Raw genomic sequence first — 15,685 nt, 5'->3', positions numbered from 1 at the left:
CGAGCCCGGGGGATTATTCGCAGCGCCGTGCCCGTGCTGGGGGGCAGCAGCCGGGCAGGGAGCTTGGGGCTGGCGCTGGCCGCTCCGGCGAGCAGGAATTCATCCCCTGCTTGGAAACCTGCTTGTTCCCCCCGGTGTGATGCAGAGGAGGATTTTAAATGCTGTCTGCCCGCACAGCCCAGGGGCCTGTTGGCGATAGATGGGACTCGGTGTCCCCGTGGCACAGCGGTGTGGATGTGAATCGCCCCGATGGGGAGCGAGGATGCTGGGCTGAAGGCGATTCCTGCCATGCAGTGCTGCGGGCTTGGAGCTGCGGGCTCTGGGAAAGGAGGGGGGAGGTGGGGGGGGGGACACTGCTTTGAGGCTTATTGGAATGGAAAAGGAAACGAGGAGGAAATATGGGCTCCGGGCATCAGATGCTCCGGGGAGCGCTGGGAGAATGCGCGTCTGGTCGTGCGTGGGAAAAGCCCCCCGGGCATTTCTTACACAGATTTTAACCTGTGTCATCCGTCTCGGCCGTATGCAAACCTCTCCTTTATGCCTTCTCGAGCAAGATGCCACGGAAGGGAGATTTTTTTTTTTTAATTTGCTTCAAGCAGGGGAGCTCTTGGCCTTCAGGGCCAAAAAAAAGCTCAAAATGCAGGTGATTTATTTGATGTACGGCCCCTTGGCCGAGCCGGAGGCCTGCCTGGTGCGATGTGCCCAGACAGCAGCATCCAGCCCCTGCAGGCATGGGCAACCATGGGGGCTGGGGATGTGTTTTTGGGTGCTGATGGGGACCTGGGGACATGTGGCCATGCCCAGGCCAGCCGAAAAGGGAGCTCGGTGCCGGTGGGTGATGCTCGGCTCACCTTGGGAACCCAGCACCGTGTGTGAGCACAGGATGGCTGCTTGTGCTTCTTGACTCCTTGGTGCGAGGGCAACGGGCACTGCTGTCCTTCGGTGCCTTATTCATGCTTTAACGATCATCAATATTTGGAGATTTTAATCTTGAGCCGTGGCACGTGAGGTGTTTGTGGCTGTGGGGAAGGTGCCGTTAACGGGGCCCCTCTGGAAGGCGCCGACGTGTCAGGAGGGATGAATGCAGGGAAATGAAAGCTGGCCTGCTGCAGTGCGTGCTGTGTGCTCGCTGCAAGGCTTGGGTCTGGTTTTCTGCTTTTTTTGGTGTTTTTTTTTTTTTTGGTGGCTCTCCTGGCGGCGGAATCACGCCTCGTGGAAAGGTGTCCCCTTTGGGAAAAGGGGGCTGGCCAGGAGGAGTGCCCCGTTACCTGCTTGGTGTGTCTGATGTGCATGGGAACCTGGGATGGGAGTGAGAAAATGGAGTGAGAAGAAATAATTAATGCTTCTGGTTAATTTTTAAAGAGTTGGAAGCTAGCTCTATTTGTGGAATAGCGAAACTTGGGTGACCGATGCCCTGTTGAAGCGCTGACACCTTGCAGAGATGCTGTGTTTTACGGGAATGGTTTCTAACCCCCAGCTTCGAACTGGTCTGAAACTTGGAAACCCGCGAGAGGTCCCTGTGCCAAACGGGCTGGAGGGATTTTTGGTGGTGATATTTAATGGTGGAGCTTGGGGACACGGTTTGGAGGGTGATGCTGGTGGAAGGGGATGGTTGGGACAGATCTTGGAGGTCTTTTTTCAACCTCAATGGTTCTGTGAATGACCTGTGGAGTGCTTCACGCTGGGGCTGTGCGTGCTGGTGGCACAGGGTGGCTCTGGGGCTGGTTTGGGATCCTGCTTGGGAACGGGGGCGCTTGGCCTCTTGGGGGGATGCAGGGCTTGCGGTTTGTTTGCTCTGAACCCAATACAGAGCATTTTCTAGCCAATGGCAGGGAGAAAAAGCCATGGTTATGTTTCTAAACACTGTGTTTCTCAACACACATTCAAAAAATCAAGGTTCATAACCAAAATCCATGTCAATGACGCTGTCCCAGGAGGTCAGTGCGTGCTGGGCACCACTTGGCCAGGTGGGATGGGGCCACCAGCAGCAGGGGCTGAAATCCCCGCCTTTGAAACACCAAAATGGAAATAACCCATGGCAAAATGATGTGGGGTGCCGGCACCTGGCCTCGGGCAGGAGCTGGTGCTGGAGAGGTGCCGGGGAGCCCTCCGTGGGCTGTGGACCTCCTCTCTGGTGTCAGGAATGCAGCCGGCGGTGATGTTGAGGCAAACATCCGTGCGTGAGAACAAAGGGGTGTATTGATCTCCCTTTTTTTAATTAATCTGCTGCATCTCAAACGCACTGAAGGTATTTTATACGGCTTAATTAAGTTTTGAAACCACTGCTGCAACACGTCGCTCACACAGACACCGCGCGGTGCTCGGAGAGCTCCAACGGGGGGAGATGGAAGGGCCACGGCTGTACCGGGGGGACAATGCCCCATGGGGCCAAGCTGTGCTGATGTGCTGGGGTCTCCCCCCTACAAGCCTCTGCTGGGCCCCAGGGTCCTCAGAAAGGCCTCGTGGTGCTCCCAGGGGTTGTTGCTGCGCTTGTGGGGTGCACATGGAGCACTTGGAGGTGTATGGGGTGGTCGGGGTGCTGCTGGCCTGGCCGTACAAGCCAGCCAAGCTCTGGCCATAAAAGCCTTGCTGGCCAGCCTGGTTTGGGTTTCCCACCTCTGGCAGCGTGTTTCTCAAGAGGTTTTAATAAAGGAAGGAGGGGATGAAGGGATCTGGCTCTGAAATGCAACAAAACCCTACCCAAACCCTGGGAGTTGGGGAAAGTTTGGGTTAAGCCTGGAAATACTTCCCAGTATTGGCCATGAGGGATACCGGGATTTCCACAGATGGGGCTTTTTGGGTGGAAAAAGTAGAAAGTAAAGCCAAATTCAATAAGTACATGTGATGAAGGTTTGCAGAGTCCATTTGGTGGGTCCTGCTTTAAAATGTCCTCACCCCAGGGTCTTAAGCAGCTCAGGGTGAGCAAGAGGCAGCTCCTCGGGTGCCTGTGCCCAAGCTGTGGGTGGTGTGGGAGCTCAGTTAAGGGCTGAGGCTCCTGGGGGCTTTTGGTTTTATTTTTTTGGTTTATTGGTGCCCTGGCAGAGGAGGAAGGCCTGCAGAATACCCGCAGATGCTGCTCCCCCATGGTCAGCCCCACAGAATGGCCCATTTTAACTTTGAGGTTGGTTTTAGGGGTTTTGGGTTTCACAGCTGCTAATCATGCACGAAGGAAGGAAATCCCTCTGGGTGTTATTATTATTATATGTTATCCCGGATCCATTCCTTATCCATGCCAGCCTCAGAGAAGCCCCCTGATTTTGGCACATCTTTCTTAGCGCAATAATTACGATTTTTCAAACTCCCCAGTGGCAAGTTGCTGGCTGGGCTCTCACATTTCCGAGCGCTTTTGTGCCCCCTGGCACTTCTTGGTCATTTTGGGGGGATTTTGTCTGTTTTTTTGTGCATGTTTTGCTATGTTTTTTTTGGAGAGTTTTTGAAGGAATGGAGGGTGGGGTATTTCCTAAAGCCTCCCACCTCCAGGCCACAGGGAATTGAGCAGACCTGCTCGGGGTGGGCATCAGGAGCATGGGATGGGGTGGGAGGGCAGGGGGCACGGTGCCAGGGGGCTGTGCAGCAGTGGGGCGCATCCCGCCGTGTGCCGTGCTCCTCTCTAGAGCCAGATCTGCAGGACCTGAAGGAGAAACCATCAAGGATGCCCCCTGTTATTAGAGCTAATTAATAATAGATGGGTGCCAGGCTTTCAAGCCTGTGCGTGTCAGTGGGCATTTGTTCTGTGCGTGCCTTAAAGCACCTCCAGCATCGCACCGAGCATCGCACGGCCACTTCGGATGGGTGGGCTTCATCCTAAATCCCTACCTCAGATGCTGTAAGCCTCATAAACAAGCTTATCTGGGAGTTGTTTTTTTTTTTATGGTGGCTTTTTTTTCATGGCTTTGTCACTGAGGTTTTCTGGGAGCCGGTGATGTTGGTAAATACGCCTGAAACGGGCTCACCTGGGGCACTTCGAGCTCCCCGAGGGCGCCTTCCCAAATCCGTAAGGGGGTGATTTCAGGGATGTATTATGGCTTCCTGAGTTTAGCGGGGTGTTGGCCTGGCTTTAGCTCTAGCACAGAGGATGAAGAAGCCGGTGTGACTAATAATAAGGTCACTGGTGCTCTGTTTGCACAGCTCCTTCCCCCCGGGACCTCGAGCTCCCTCCCGTAGCACCGCTCCTCCGCGGGGCAGCAGCTGCTGGGAAGAGGCTTGGTGGTTGTGTGAGGTGCCTGGCAATGCAGCCTCTCTTTCGGGTCAGGTCTCTGCTTATTTTTAGTTAATCGCTCCTTAAAAGCTGAGTGTTTGATGGCAGAGCACGGGAGGGATGAGGCGGTTAATGGGAGTGCCGCGCTGTGCTAGGTTTTGGGTGTAAATCCTCATCTTTTACATATGCACCTTAATGGTTATATATCATTTATGTGCTATATAACATTAATATGATATATTCACATAATCGTAGATAACGTGTGTGTGTATATAGCTGTAGGGTGAGGAGGGGATCGCTCCCCTCTGCTCTGCCCTTGTGGGACCCCACCTGGAGCCTGTGCTCGGCCCTGGGTCCCCAGCACAAGGACGTGGAGCTGTTGGAGCAGCTCCAAAGGAGGCCAGGGACTTAGAAGTCCTTTCCAGCCCAAAGCAGTCTAATTCTGCAGTCTCTTAAACTTTAGCTGCCTTAATTCTCAAGGCTTTTGGTCATCTTTTTGGACCCCAACTGTCTGGGTCCTGAGCTGCTGGGCGCCCTGCTGTGGCTGCTGGATGCGTGATCCCCACCAACCCCCAAAAAACAAACCCTAAAAACAGGAATCTGAGCATCCCTGGGAGGGAGAGCCTGTCCTGGAGAACCTCTCGCAGAGCACAGCAACCTTTGCAAGTGCATCTGGCGTTCCTGTGCTTGTGCCAGCCCCGAATGAAAGCCACAACTGTGCGCCCGAGGTGCCGGCAGCGCTGGCGGGGACGCCTGTGTCCTGCGGTTCCCTGCGAGCCGATATCACAGAGCTGATTTCTGGGGCAAGCGGGCGGCGAGCAATTCCTGTGGCTGCCTTGCTGAGGTTAGAGCATAACGTCTGAGCGATTATTTACATCCTCCTGACCTTAAATATTCCCCAAACAGAGTGCCCGTGGGCAGCTGGCCGCACCGAGCCAGGTATGGGTGCGGAGCCCTGGCCGTGCAGCCCTTGGGACCCCTCTGTGGGGAGCCAAAAGCTGTTTTTAGCCTCTTGTGGGTTTTGTGTGCCCATCTAGAGGTCCTTGCACTGTGCCCTATAGGTGATGCTGGCTGAATCCCGTTGCAGAGGTTTCCTGAGGGCCTGCAGATGTGCGGGGTGTGCTGCCACGTGCTGCGGGCACAGATGGGGCTTCAATCGGGGCTGTAGGGCAAAGGGCCAGCGTAAGGCACAGTTGTGGGTTTTATCTCCAGATGGGCTTAAAGAAGCCTGTGTGTGTGTGTAGGGCTGCTGGCCGTGCTGGGGATGCTGCTGCAGGGCTAGTGCAAGCCCCGGGGTGACCACCTGGCTGCAGGAGCTGCATTATTCCCCCTGTGCATCCAGCAGCCGAAATAGTGACATAAATCACTTAAACCTAACTTTGCCACATTTTGGTGTCAAAGTAAGCTTGCACAGGTGCCTCCTGCAGCTTCATTAAGGGTTTTCCAATAATTTTTCAGGATATTAAACTTTTCTGGGGGGTCCAAACGCAGACTTGGCCCATACTGGGAGGGTGCTGGGTTTTGTCCTTGTCCTGGGACGCTGCTGGGCCCCCAGCAGTGAGATCTCCAAGGTTATCCCCACCAAATACCTTCAGGTCTTGGCAATCCTTCTCGCTGGAAGCCCAGGAAAGGTGCGTGTCTGTCCGGAGAGCCTTGCTCCTGCTGTGAAACCAGCCTCAAGCTGGGTTCTGGGCTGTGGTGCTGCTATTAGGATCACCTATTTGGGGTTAGGGGTTAGAAGTGGTTACGCACTCCCTGCCTGGAGTTTAATTTGCCTTTTGACTTTGTCCTCTGGGTGTGACGTGAGGGATTTTGGCTTTTTTTAGACTCCCTCTCTTTTCGTTTTGCTGAGCAAACTGAGGGTTAGTTCTTCAGCAAAGCAAGCCCAAGTCTGCTGGCTTCGAAGCAGCGACAATTTCCCCGTTTTTGGACCCAGCAAGGTAATTCATCGGGGGCAGGTGTGTGTGCAGCAGGGAACGGCTCAAATCCAGCTCCAAGCAAACACCAACGAACCAGCCTCAAGACGAACCATTTCCCTCTTTTTCCATTTTCCATCTTTCCATTTTCCCTCTTTTACCATTTTCTTCTGCACCTCTGCCTTCAGCAGTGCCCGGGCTGCCCGCAGCAGGGGGTGCTGCCTCCTGCTTTCCACCTTCCCCCATCCAAGGGCCCAAATCTGCCTTTTTCTTGCCCATTTGTCCCTGCAGGGCTGGCCTTGGTGCTTTGCCTTGTCCCCATCCCCGCCTGCAGAGCAGGAGCGTGCACACAAACAGCACCCTAAAGGGAATTTCCCCTCTTCTTCCCCACCCCCCTGCTGCTTTTTCTCTTCCTCCAGCGGTATTTTTGGGTCTCGAGGCTCCGCAGGTTTATTTTTAGTGCTGCTCAGCCCGTGCACGGTGAATCGATACATTTCATTGGCTTTGTTTTAATGCTTTTTGTCATCAAAAAGGAGTGTGTAAGGCGGTGACGGTGCCATTGATGTCTTCTCCGAGGTGTGCCTTGCTTCCACGAGGCTCTTCCAGCCAGGAAGATGCTGGGGACCAGAAGCTGCCCCCACCCTGAGGGTGCAGTGGGGAGGGTGCTGGATTTGGGTGATTTATTTTTTTTAAATAAATCCATCTCCTCCCGCGTCTCTCCCAAACCTGCAGTGTTCCCGTGGCGCATCCCCCCCCAGGTATCTCTGCAAGGGGACTTCAGCACCCACAGAAAGCTGGGAATGAGACTGGAGGGCCTGGGGACCCTCATCTTTGTCCTGCCTTTTCCTAAATATCCCTTTCCTCTCCCTAATCACAGCTACATCTCCAGCAGATGGTGGGCCCGTTACGTAACTGAGCAGAAGGCTTGGTTACAGAACTTAGCCAAATCGGGCTCTTCTCCGGATAAGGCCAAACAACTTATTTTTGTGGTTTTTTTCGTCCCTCCCTGTGCTCTACTTTGGGGCTGGAGTTATTCTAGGGGGTGAGATCAGAGGAAATCTCCCCCGGTTATTAATAACTCGCTGGAGAAGTCGTGGGGAGGAGGCTGGGAGGTGAGAGATGGCAGGAGCAAGGCGCGGGGCTCCGGCTGCTGCATCGCCTCCGGGTCCCTTAGCACAGCCCCATCCATCGGAGAACCCTCCCCGGGTCCTGCCCTGGACCAAAAAAAAAAACAGAAATCCACCGAAAAGCACCGAAGGAGTCGGAGCTCCTGGGGGCAATCGGATAAGGAGCCTCTTGGGGGATTTATTTGAAGCATAACATTGATTTGTGTTATTTGTACTCCTCCTATCCGCAGGATTGAAAAAACGCACAAGGAAGGCCTTTGGTATACGCAAGAAAGAAAAGGACACCGATTCCACGTAAGTCCCGGGGATAGGAAGCACATCGCACGGTGCTGCTGGGGAGAAGTGTGCCAGGGCAGGGCAAGCATCATGAGCATCCCTCATCCTTCAGTCGGGTCTCAGAACAACAAGAGCACCAAAGCCATTTCCTTTGCACATCCAGGGGCCGGCACGCAAGGATGCTGTGGGGGCAGAAAGCTGGCTCCCCGTGTGCTGGCAGTCAAAGATCACAGGCAAATTGCTCCTCTGAGAGGTGCAGCAGGTTATCTCTGCACAAACTCCTGATTTTCCTGCCTGCTGCCTTTTTTTTTAAATGCAGATCCCATCAGAGCAGGAGCCCTGATGGCCAGCGGTGGCACGGTGCTCGCTGGGGGCACGTGGCCTCTCCCTCCCTGTGCTGCCGGAGGGGTTTTTGCTCCCCGGGGGATGTCAGGGATGGGGTCACTGTGCCCCATCAGGGCAGGAGGTGCTGCAGCACTGCTGCTGGGGTGCTGAGCCCTGTCCAGGTATTCAGCTGTCCCTGGTGCATTTTTTGGGAGATGTCCCAAGGCAGCGCCTTCCCCAGAGCGCTTCCTGCCTGATGCTGCACAAACCCGATGGTGTTCTCGTTCTGGATTGATTTTCCCGAGCAATTCTGCACATCCTCAGGCAGCTGCTGAGGTTTGCTGAGGTTTTCCTGTGTGAAAGCTGCAGCACGGCGAGCCCGGCTGTGCCAGCACCGTGCGCACTGCCTGCCGCAAAGGGGGACCCAGAAACACGGGGAGGCAAGGGGCTCATCCCCAAAAAGGGTGGCAGAGGGAAAGCTGCTGTGATTGTGATAAGGTGCAGGTGGGAAGGCAGAGATTAAAGGCAGGGTGAGAGAGCCGGAGAAGTGTGCTGGGAGGTGTTAATCTCCCTTAAACCAGGCCCAGCCCGGCAGCAGCTCCCTTCAGCTTTTTCCGTGCTGCCGTGAGTCAGACGTTAATTTGCGGAAAATCTCTGGCAGCGCGTAAACACGGGGCTGTGTGGGAGGTGAGGAGCCAGTCTGGCTCTGATAAATACATCTGGCTCTTTGCTAAATAACTCGGCATCCTCGGCCAGGCGGGTGGCTGCCGGACCCGCGGTGCTCACCCCGAGGTCCGAAGCCCGTGAGTATTTGGGGATCGTCACCCTCACAGCTCCATCGGCTTTCACAAATGGTTTTAAGCAAAGCTGTGATGCTTCTGGCATCACATTTTGGGGCCGTGTTGAGCTAACCCCGCTGCCTCTCTCTGTTGCAGGGGATCGCCGGACAGGGACGGCATCGTAAGTACTGCACGGCGCTGCTCTGCGGGATGGCTTCCTCCTCTGCCAGCCCCAAGGGCGTTTTGGGAACCTTCTCCTCCTCTTTCATATAGAAAATTTCAAAGCCCATTGCAGTAACAAGCTATTTTTTTTAAAAAAGTTAGGATTTCGTGCAGGAAATCCTAGCTCCTGCTCCCCCTGAGCGCAGTTGGCTCTGCTGTGCGAGGAGTTAAAGGATAAACAGCCTCCTCACCTATTTCTGATATCTGTTTTCTATATTAAACTGAAAAGAAGAGGATAAGGGTTCAATTGTTACTTCTGCTTTTACTGGTTTTGGATGGAAATGCCCCTGCTCGAGCTGGGCAGGGGAAGGGCCGTGTTCAGCCATTTGACTTCAATCTTGCAGTTAAGTATGTTGGGCTCAGGCTGGGACTGGGCAAATTCGGACAGCACAGGCTTAAAATAACCCCTGGGAGATGCTCAGCAGGGAGAGCGGTGCTGCCTGCCTGGCTGGCCCGGCACCAGAAACCACTCAGGGCGCTGCGGGTACCTGGGGTGTCTGGTCTGACAGCACATGGAAATTGGGGTCCCAAATTGCTCCTTTAGAGGGAGAGCTGCTCTTTCCACCTCTGACCCAAGATCCTTGGCTTTGGGCTCACTCTAAGCCCTCTGTTGCTGGCTGATAAGGACTGGTGATGAAAGAAGTCTGCAGCTCAGGTAGTGCTTTGATCGAGGCTCTATTCAGCAGTGAAAAATTAAAAAAAAAAAAACAAAAACACCTTTCCAAGTGTCACAAAACTGTGCACTGAATAAAAACGCTCTGTTTAGCAAACCCAAGTTTAATTTTGGAGAGTGAAGACCCAGCTGGCAGCTCGCTAGGGCATGGCTGGAAGCGGGGCTGCGTATAGATGGGGCTGGGGGACCTCGGGTGGCCCCGATTCCCAAGTTGGATATGGAGCCCCCAGGAGAACAGGACCAGAGCTCTGAAATGACATTTCCAGCCCTTGTCAGCAGCTGATGCCTTCTCCATAATGCTCGTATTTGGGGTTTTCCAGGTGGGTTGCTTTTTATCTCTGTAGGGCAGGTGGGTCTCCAGTGCTCCAGCAAGCTGGAGGAAGCAGAAATGCAATTTATTTATTTTTTTAATATAATGAAGCCACTGAGTGTGTTGGAGACAGGGGCATTGATGGTGGAAATGTTTGAATTTTCCTCCTCTAGCACGTTCTTGCCACGACACTCATGGCAGGGCTGGCAGCCCTGACTCCTGCAAACCCTGACTGCTGAATATGGCCCTCGCCCACCCCGAGCACCCCACGCTTTTGGGGGGGCCAAGCCAGACCCTCCCCTCCTACAGACCCTACAGCCTTTGCTACCTCCTTGCCGTTTGCTTTGCGGTTGGAAAGCAGCCACCCGACGCGTTAACCACCCTCTTTCTGCCCAACCCAAATCCCTTCCAGCCTCTCAGCCCTCATCCCACTGAGCCACCTTGCCATAGCAAACCCGACAGCGTGCGGGAAGGAGGAAAAAAAAACTCGGTAAGGAGAACACTGCTGGGTCTACAGCTAGGCAGGGGTTGTTGAGAGCAGTGAGTAATTTGGGGATGGTGTCTTACTTGTCTGTATTTTTGGCCTTTTTGGCCTTTTTGGCCTCTGGAGCGGGCAGCGCTGTCCTTGGGCACATCCCCCTGGGTGCTGAGCGCAGGGTGGCATCGCCCTGAGCCTCGCCAGCCACAGGCAAGCCCCTTGGATAGAAAAACATGAATTTTGGTCACCATCTCGGTGCTGGCCTCCAGCGCACGTGGCTTCTGCAGGAGCTTGGGGCCAGCAGAGAGCATCCACAGCTCTTGCACCCTGCGTTGGGAGCAGCGACAGCTCGCTGGGCACTGCCAGCTGCAGCTGCTCGCTGTGGTTTCGTGGTGAGCCCCAAACCCAGCTTGGGCAGGGGCACAGAGCTGCCCTCCCTGAGCTTCTTGCCCCTCCAGAAACGCCACGTGCTCAGCCAGGGGTGACCCCGAGCAAGCTGGTGCTGGGCAGGTCGTGGTCGCAGCATCGGATGCACAAACACGGGTACGCCGCGGTCATCTTATTGGCCTTAATTTTAAAATGTGCAAATCTCGTTTTCCCATCTGTTGCAGAAGAAAAGTAACGGAGCCCCCAATGGATTTTATGCAGAGATCGACTGGGACAGATACGTAAGTGCCCGGGGGCTCCTTGTCCCATGGGGTTTGTGTGTGCGCGCCATGGGTTTGGCTCCTGGGGGGCTGTGGGTATGCGGGGCCGTGTCCTCTGTCCTCATGCCCTGGGGTTTCAGCCCCACTGTTGGAAATACTGCATAAAAACAGTGATTCTGGAGATGTTTTTAGAGTCGTGCAAGGAAACCTGCCCATGCACCGAGGCATCGTTTGCGTTTGCACGTTAATTATGCTGTGTGAGCCTGTCCAGGAACCAGGTGGCTCCGGCGCCAGCCACGCAGAGGAGAGCACTGCTGCCTGGAGGACGTTAAGGCTTGCCAGAGAAAAACCTGGCTTACAAAAAAATGAGCACTGGGGGGGGAAAAAAAAGCTCTGGGCTTGGCTGCAGAGCAGTTGCTCTGTGCCCCAGTGGGTGCTGTGCTACAGGAGCAAGGAGCTGGGCTCCCTGCAGCCGTGTCCCTGACCCTGTGCGCGTTGTGCCCATGCAGAACTCCCCGGAGCTGGACGAGGAGGGGTACAGCATCCGGCCCGAGGAGCCAGGCTATATCCTTTGTGGGCTCGTAAACCCTAAGATGAGCTGGGGTTCGCAGGCAGGCAGACTTTTTTATTTCTCCCCTCTTCTTCTCCTTGGGGCTGTTTTTCTGCAGCCAGATCTGGCTCCCCCAGAGCGCTGCCCAAGGCAGCAGAGCAGAAAGTTTTTGGCTGTCTTTGGTCCCCCGCTGTGGCACGAGGAGCACTGTGGGCACTGGCTGATCCCATGTGCTCTGCTTTTTTGGATGCTGCGGATCCATAACACATCCCCATTAAGGGACAAGGGGTTCCAGGTGCAGCCCATGCTCACAGTCCCTGTGCTGGGCTTGGAGATGTAGGAAATCGATGTCCTGCTCATAGCTGCAGGAGGTGGGTGGGAAACCAGAGCTCTCCCTCTCCTGCTGCTGAAGGATGGTGGCCCCATCAGCCCGGGGGGAGGACATCCAGGCATCATCACCATTTCATCCTTTCCAGCCCCAATTTTTGTGCTTTCTGCCCACGCGTGGTGCAGCAGGAAATCAGCACGGCGAAATAGGGATAAATTGTCCCTGCCACTGCTCCTGCCGTCGGAGGCAGGGATGAGCACTTCAGGAACACCTAATCCCCATTTTTCCAGTGAGATGTGAGCTTTTGAATCACTGCCGAGATGCAGGGGTGCTCCTGAACCCGTGCTTGCCCCCGAGCCAAGGTTTGCCTTTGGGATGGCTGCGGCACCCCAAAGGTGCTGCCGCGTGCAGCCGCGTCCCCTGCAGCCCGGAGCTTCCTTAGCGGCCCTGCACCCACCAGAGGAAAGCACTTCTACTCCTCCAGCGAGTCCGAGGAGGAGGAGGAGGCCCACAAGAAGTTCAACATCAAGATCAAGCCTCTGCAGGCTAAAGACATCCTAAAGAGCGCGGCGACGGTGGACGAGCTGAAGGCGTCCGTAGGCAACATCGCACTTTCTCCATCCCCCGTGGTGAGTGCCCTGTGCCTGGTTTTGTTTTTTGTTTTTTGTTTTTTGTTTTTTTCCTGGGCTGTGGAAGCAGAGCTGCTTGGTGTGCTTCAGCCCAAGGAGCCTCTTCCTCGGGTGTGAGTGGGGAACGTTGGCTTCGTGCCCTGCTCAGTGGGGGCTGCTCGGTGCAGAGCAGCGCCATGGGTTTATCGGGGTGGTGCCAGGAGCGCCGCTGGCTGGCACAGCCCTCCAGGCACCCCAGGTCCTGCACCATGTGCCCTGCTTTTCCTCTTTTCCCCAGTTTGGTTGTCATTCAGGACATAAATCGTTTGATGCTCGCCCTGATCCCTAGCTCAGGGAGCACATCTGTGGGGTTTTCGTAGTGCTGCTGTAAGACACTAAAGGACGCTCCCTGCCCGGTACCCGTCCCCTGTCTCCTCCCTGCTGCAAGCACCGATACCCGCTGATTATCCTAAGGCTCCTTGGGATTTGTCATCTCATCCCAATCTGTTCAGCTGGGGAAAGATTTGTGGGTTTTGTTTTCCGTGGGCTATGGTGTCTCTCCATCTTCCCAGCTGGAGCCGTTGAGGGTTTTTAACCAGCCCGTGTGTGAAGCGTGAACGAATTGCAAATATAAGCACAGGTGAGACAAAATCAGTCTCACCTCCCAAACCAGGGCAGCGTTGCCAAGCCCACGGAAAGCTCCTGGGAGAGTTGGTTATTCCCCAGGAAGGCAGTGGGGCTGGGCAGGATCCGCTGGCTGCCACTGGGGCACCGCTTGGGGCTCCCCACGTGTGATGTTTTTGGGAGCTTTCAAAGCTGTCGTTGTCAGCCCCTTATAGAAATACTTTTTCTCATTTTATTTTTTTTTCTGTTCTTTTAGAGGAAAAGCCCGGTAAGATGTGCATTTATTTTTCTTGCATTTTGAGCACAGCCTTGACTCGTGCTCTGCCTGCATGCCGCCTGCTCTGCATGTCTCTGGGAGTGGGGCGGGAGGTGCGAGGAACAAGCCCTGTTGTTTGGGGACGCATGGCCTTCATTTTTGGGTTTAGCTCGGCATGCTTAAACAAGAGGTCAGCTGTGTTTGCTGTGAAGGCATGGGGCTGGTTTGGGAAGAGATGTGCAGGGCGCAGTGGGGTCTGCGAGGGTTTGGCTCAAAACTGCCCTGAAATGGGGCAATCCCAACTGTTTGGGGTCAGGGGTCCCTCCCTGCTGCAGGAGCTGCTCCTGGTGCACCCAACCCTGGTTTCCAAAGGGTTTTGTTGCCAAAAATTCCATGTCTGAGAGCGTTGAAGGGCAGGTATGGGGTCTGATGGGTTTGATGCTTTCTGGGGTGCATGTACGCCAGCAGTGCTGCATGGGGGCAGCCCCAAAATGTTTTGGGGTCAGCTCTGCCTGCGTGGACACCGCGGTTCTTGTAGGCAGGGCGAGATGCCTGTGCCGTGGCGTGGGGCTGCTTGAAAACCCAGGGGAAAACGAAACGCATCCCCTCCTTCTGCTGCCACCCAGGGGTGCTCAGGGCCCCGGGGTGCTCGGTGTGGCCCCGGGTGTCCCTCCCTGACCCGGTGTCTCACCAGGTGTCTGTTCTCTCTCCCTTCTCGCTGACCGCAGCGGCGCAGCCCGGTAAGCTCCCCCCCTGCCTCCCTCCGCTCCTGGCAGCGCCTCGGTGCGGGCGTTGTGCCCGCTGGGTCTCCCAGAAGGGTTTGGGGGGTTCCTACTGCATGCAGGCAGCCGTGCTGTGCGCTGAGAGAGAGGATTTGGGTTGCTGAACGTGCGTGATTTGCCTCGGATCCGTCCGTGGCCCATCGGAGGTGAGGGTTTGGGTTTAGGTGACGAGCGTAAAGCTGTTTGCAGCCAGGGTGGCTGCGGGCGCAGCGCTGCCAGGATGGGTTTAGGGGCTCCAAATCCTCCTGCATCATCTGCCCCGGTGTGCTGGGAGCGAGTCTGGCTTCCCAGGGCATCCCTACAGGTGGGTGCCTCAGCCACATGAAATAAATGTTGTGTTTTATGGTGCTGCCACGGGACTCGCTCGGTGCCGGCGGCAACGTGCCCGTGTCCCCGCGCACCCCACTGACCTCCTGTGTTTCTAATTCCAGGGGACGATTAAGAGGAATTTATCCAGTAAGTACGGCCTTCAGCCTTCCAGAGCTGTAATCAGTGCCGGCAGCCTGGTGCTGGGGGTTAAAATGAATTAATTTTATAAAGGGGGGAGAGGTGGCTTTGCTTTAACGTGGTCGCGGCAGAAGTGGTGGCACCCAAATATCCCCTTAAAGAGGGGGACATGGACACCCTTGGGGGGCCCCATAGAAGAAGCAACGCCTTCTAGCCCTGTCCTCTGTAGAAATAAGACCTAATTAAAGCCAGAGCGTAGCAGGCCTGGTGCAGGGTACCAGCAGCACGCTTGGGGTGTGTGTGGGGCATGGGGGTGGTGCAGGACGGGGGCACCGTTTCTAACCCTGCTCTGTCCCACCCCGTGCAGGTGAGGAGATCGCACGGCCCCGGCGCTCCACACCCACGCCGGACCCCAGCAGGTCAGTCCAGGGGGGCTGTGTGTGTGTGTGTGTATTTGCACACCCCCCATACACATGCAAAACCTTGCCTTGGCACCCCCCAGCACACCAAAGACCCCATATCTCAGTGTCCACCAGTGCTGCTCTGCCCTACAGCTGCCATCAGATGCACCACCCAGACATAAATTAAAACATTTTGGTGCACAGATGCGTTTGCAGCACTGCTCCAAGGGGCAATATCAGCCTTTTTCCTCCTGGTCCTCATCCTTCCTGCGTGTGTGCCAGAGGTGTGGGATGAGCAGGCTCCTGCCCGGGGCAGCAGGGCTGGTAGTTCCCACGTGCATTTTAACAAAAACGCACAGAATTTAGGTACAAAATGGTTTCGACGCCCTGATTTTAGATGCTACCCCTTTTCTTTCCATTCTCCATGCCCTCACCTGTATGCTCTGCAAGCTGCCCGCGGGTCCAGGACACAAACTCCCCGCAAATCCACGCACCTGTACTCACCATCACTTCTTACTAAGCTTTTTGCTTAATTTAAATCCCCTACAAGCCAGAAAAACACGGAGCTGCTGTGCTGGGGGGGCCGCCACAGTGCTGTACCCCCAGCCTAAAGGTTGTCCCCTCCTCTGTCCCCCTGCAGCAGGAAGCCCCCCGAGGACCCCGCTGCCCTGGCACCGCTCTTCGGGCCCCCGCTGGAGTCGGCGTTCGAGGAGCAGAAGCTGGATGGTGTGTGGGGCAT

At 55.5% G+C, this 15,685-nt stretch overlaps 1 protein-coding gene across 1 annotated transcript in view; it reads left to right on the top strand.

Moving 5' to 3' along the window:
* SGIP1 (SH3GL interacting endocytic adaptor 1) overlaps positions 1 to 15,685 on the top strand; it is a 39,193-nt gene that overhangs the window by 4,672 nt on the left and 18,836 nt on the right. The window contains exons 3-11 of the mRNA XM_068690559.1: positions 7,472 to 7,535; positions 8,777 to 8,801; positions 10,238 to 10,315; positions 10,915 to 10,971; positions 11,460 to 11,514; positions 12,282 to 12,457; positions 14,530 to 14,554; positions 14,913 to 14,964; positions 15,587 to 15,672. Of these exons, the coding sequence (XP_068546660.1) occupies positions 7,472 to 7,535; positions 8,777 to 8,801; positions 10,238 to 10,315; positions 10,915 to 10,971; positions 11,460 to 11,514; positions 12,282 to 12,457; positions 14,530 to 14,554; positions 14,913 to 14,964; positions 15,587 to 15,672 (618 nt within the window). The remainder of the gene's footprint in view (positions 1 to 7,471; positions 7,536 to 8,776; positions 8,802 to 10,237; positions 10,316 to 10,914; positions 10,972 to 11,459; positions 11,515 to 12,281; positions 12,458 to 14,529; positions 14,555 to 14,912; positions 14,965 to 15,586; positions 15,673 to 15,685) is intronic.

This window comes from Anas acuta, chromosome 8 (genome assembly GCF_963932015.1).
Source record: "Anas acuta chromosome 8, bAnaAcu1.1, whole genome shotgun sequence".
NCBI classification, from domain to species: domain Eukaryota; kingdom Metazoa; phylum Chordata; class Aves; order Anseriformes; family Anatidae; genus Anas; species Anas acuta.
This window is presented reverse-complemented; position numbering and strand designations above follow the sequence as displayed.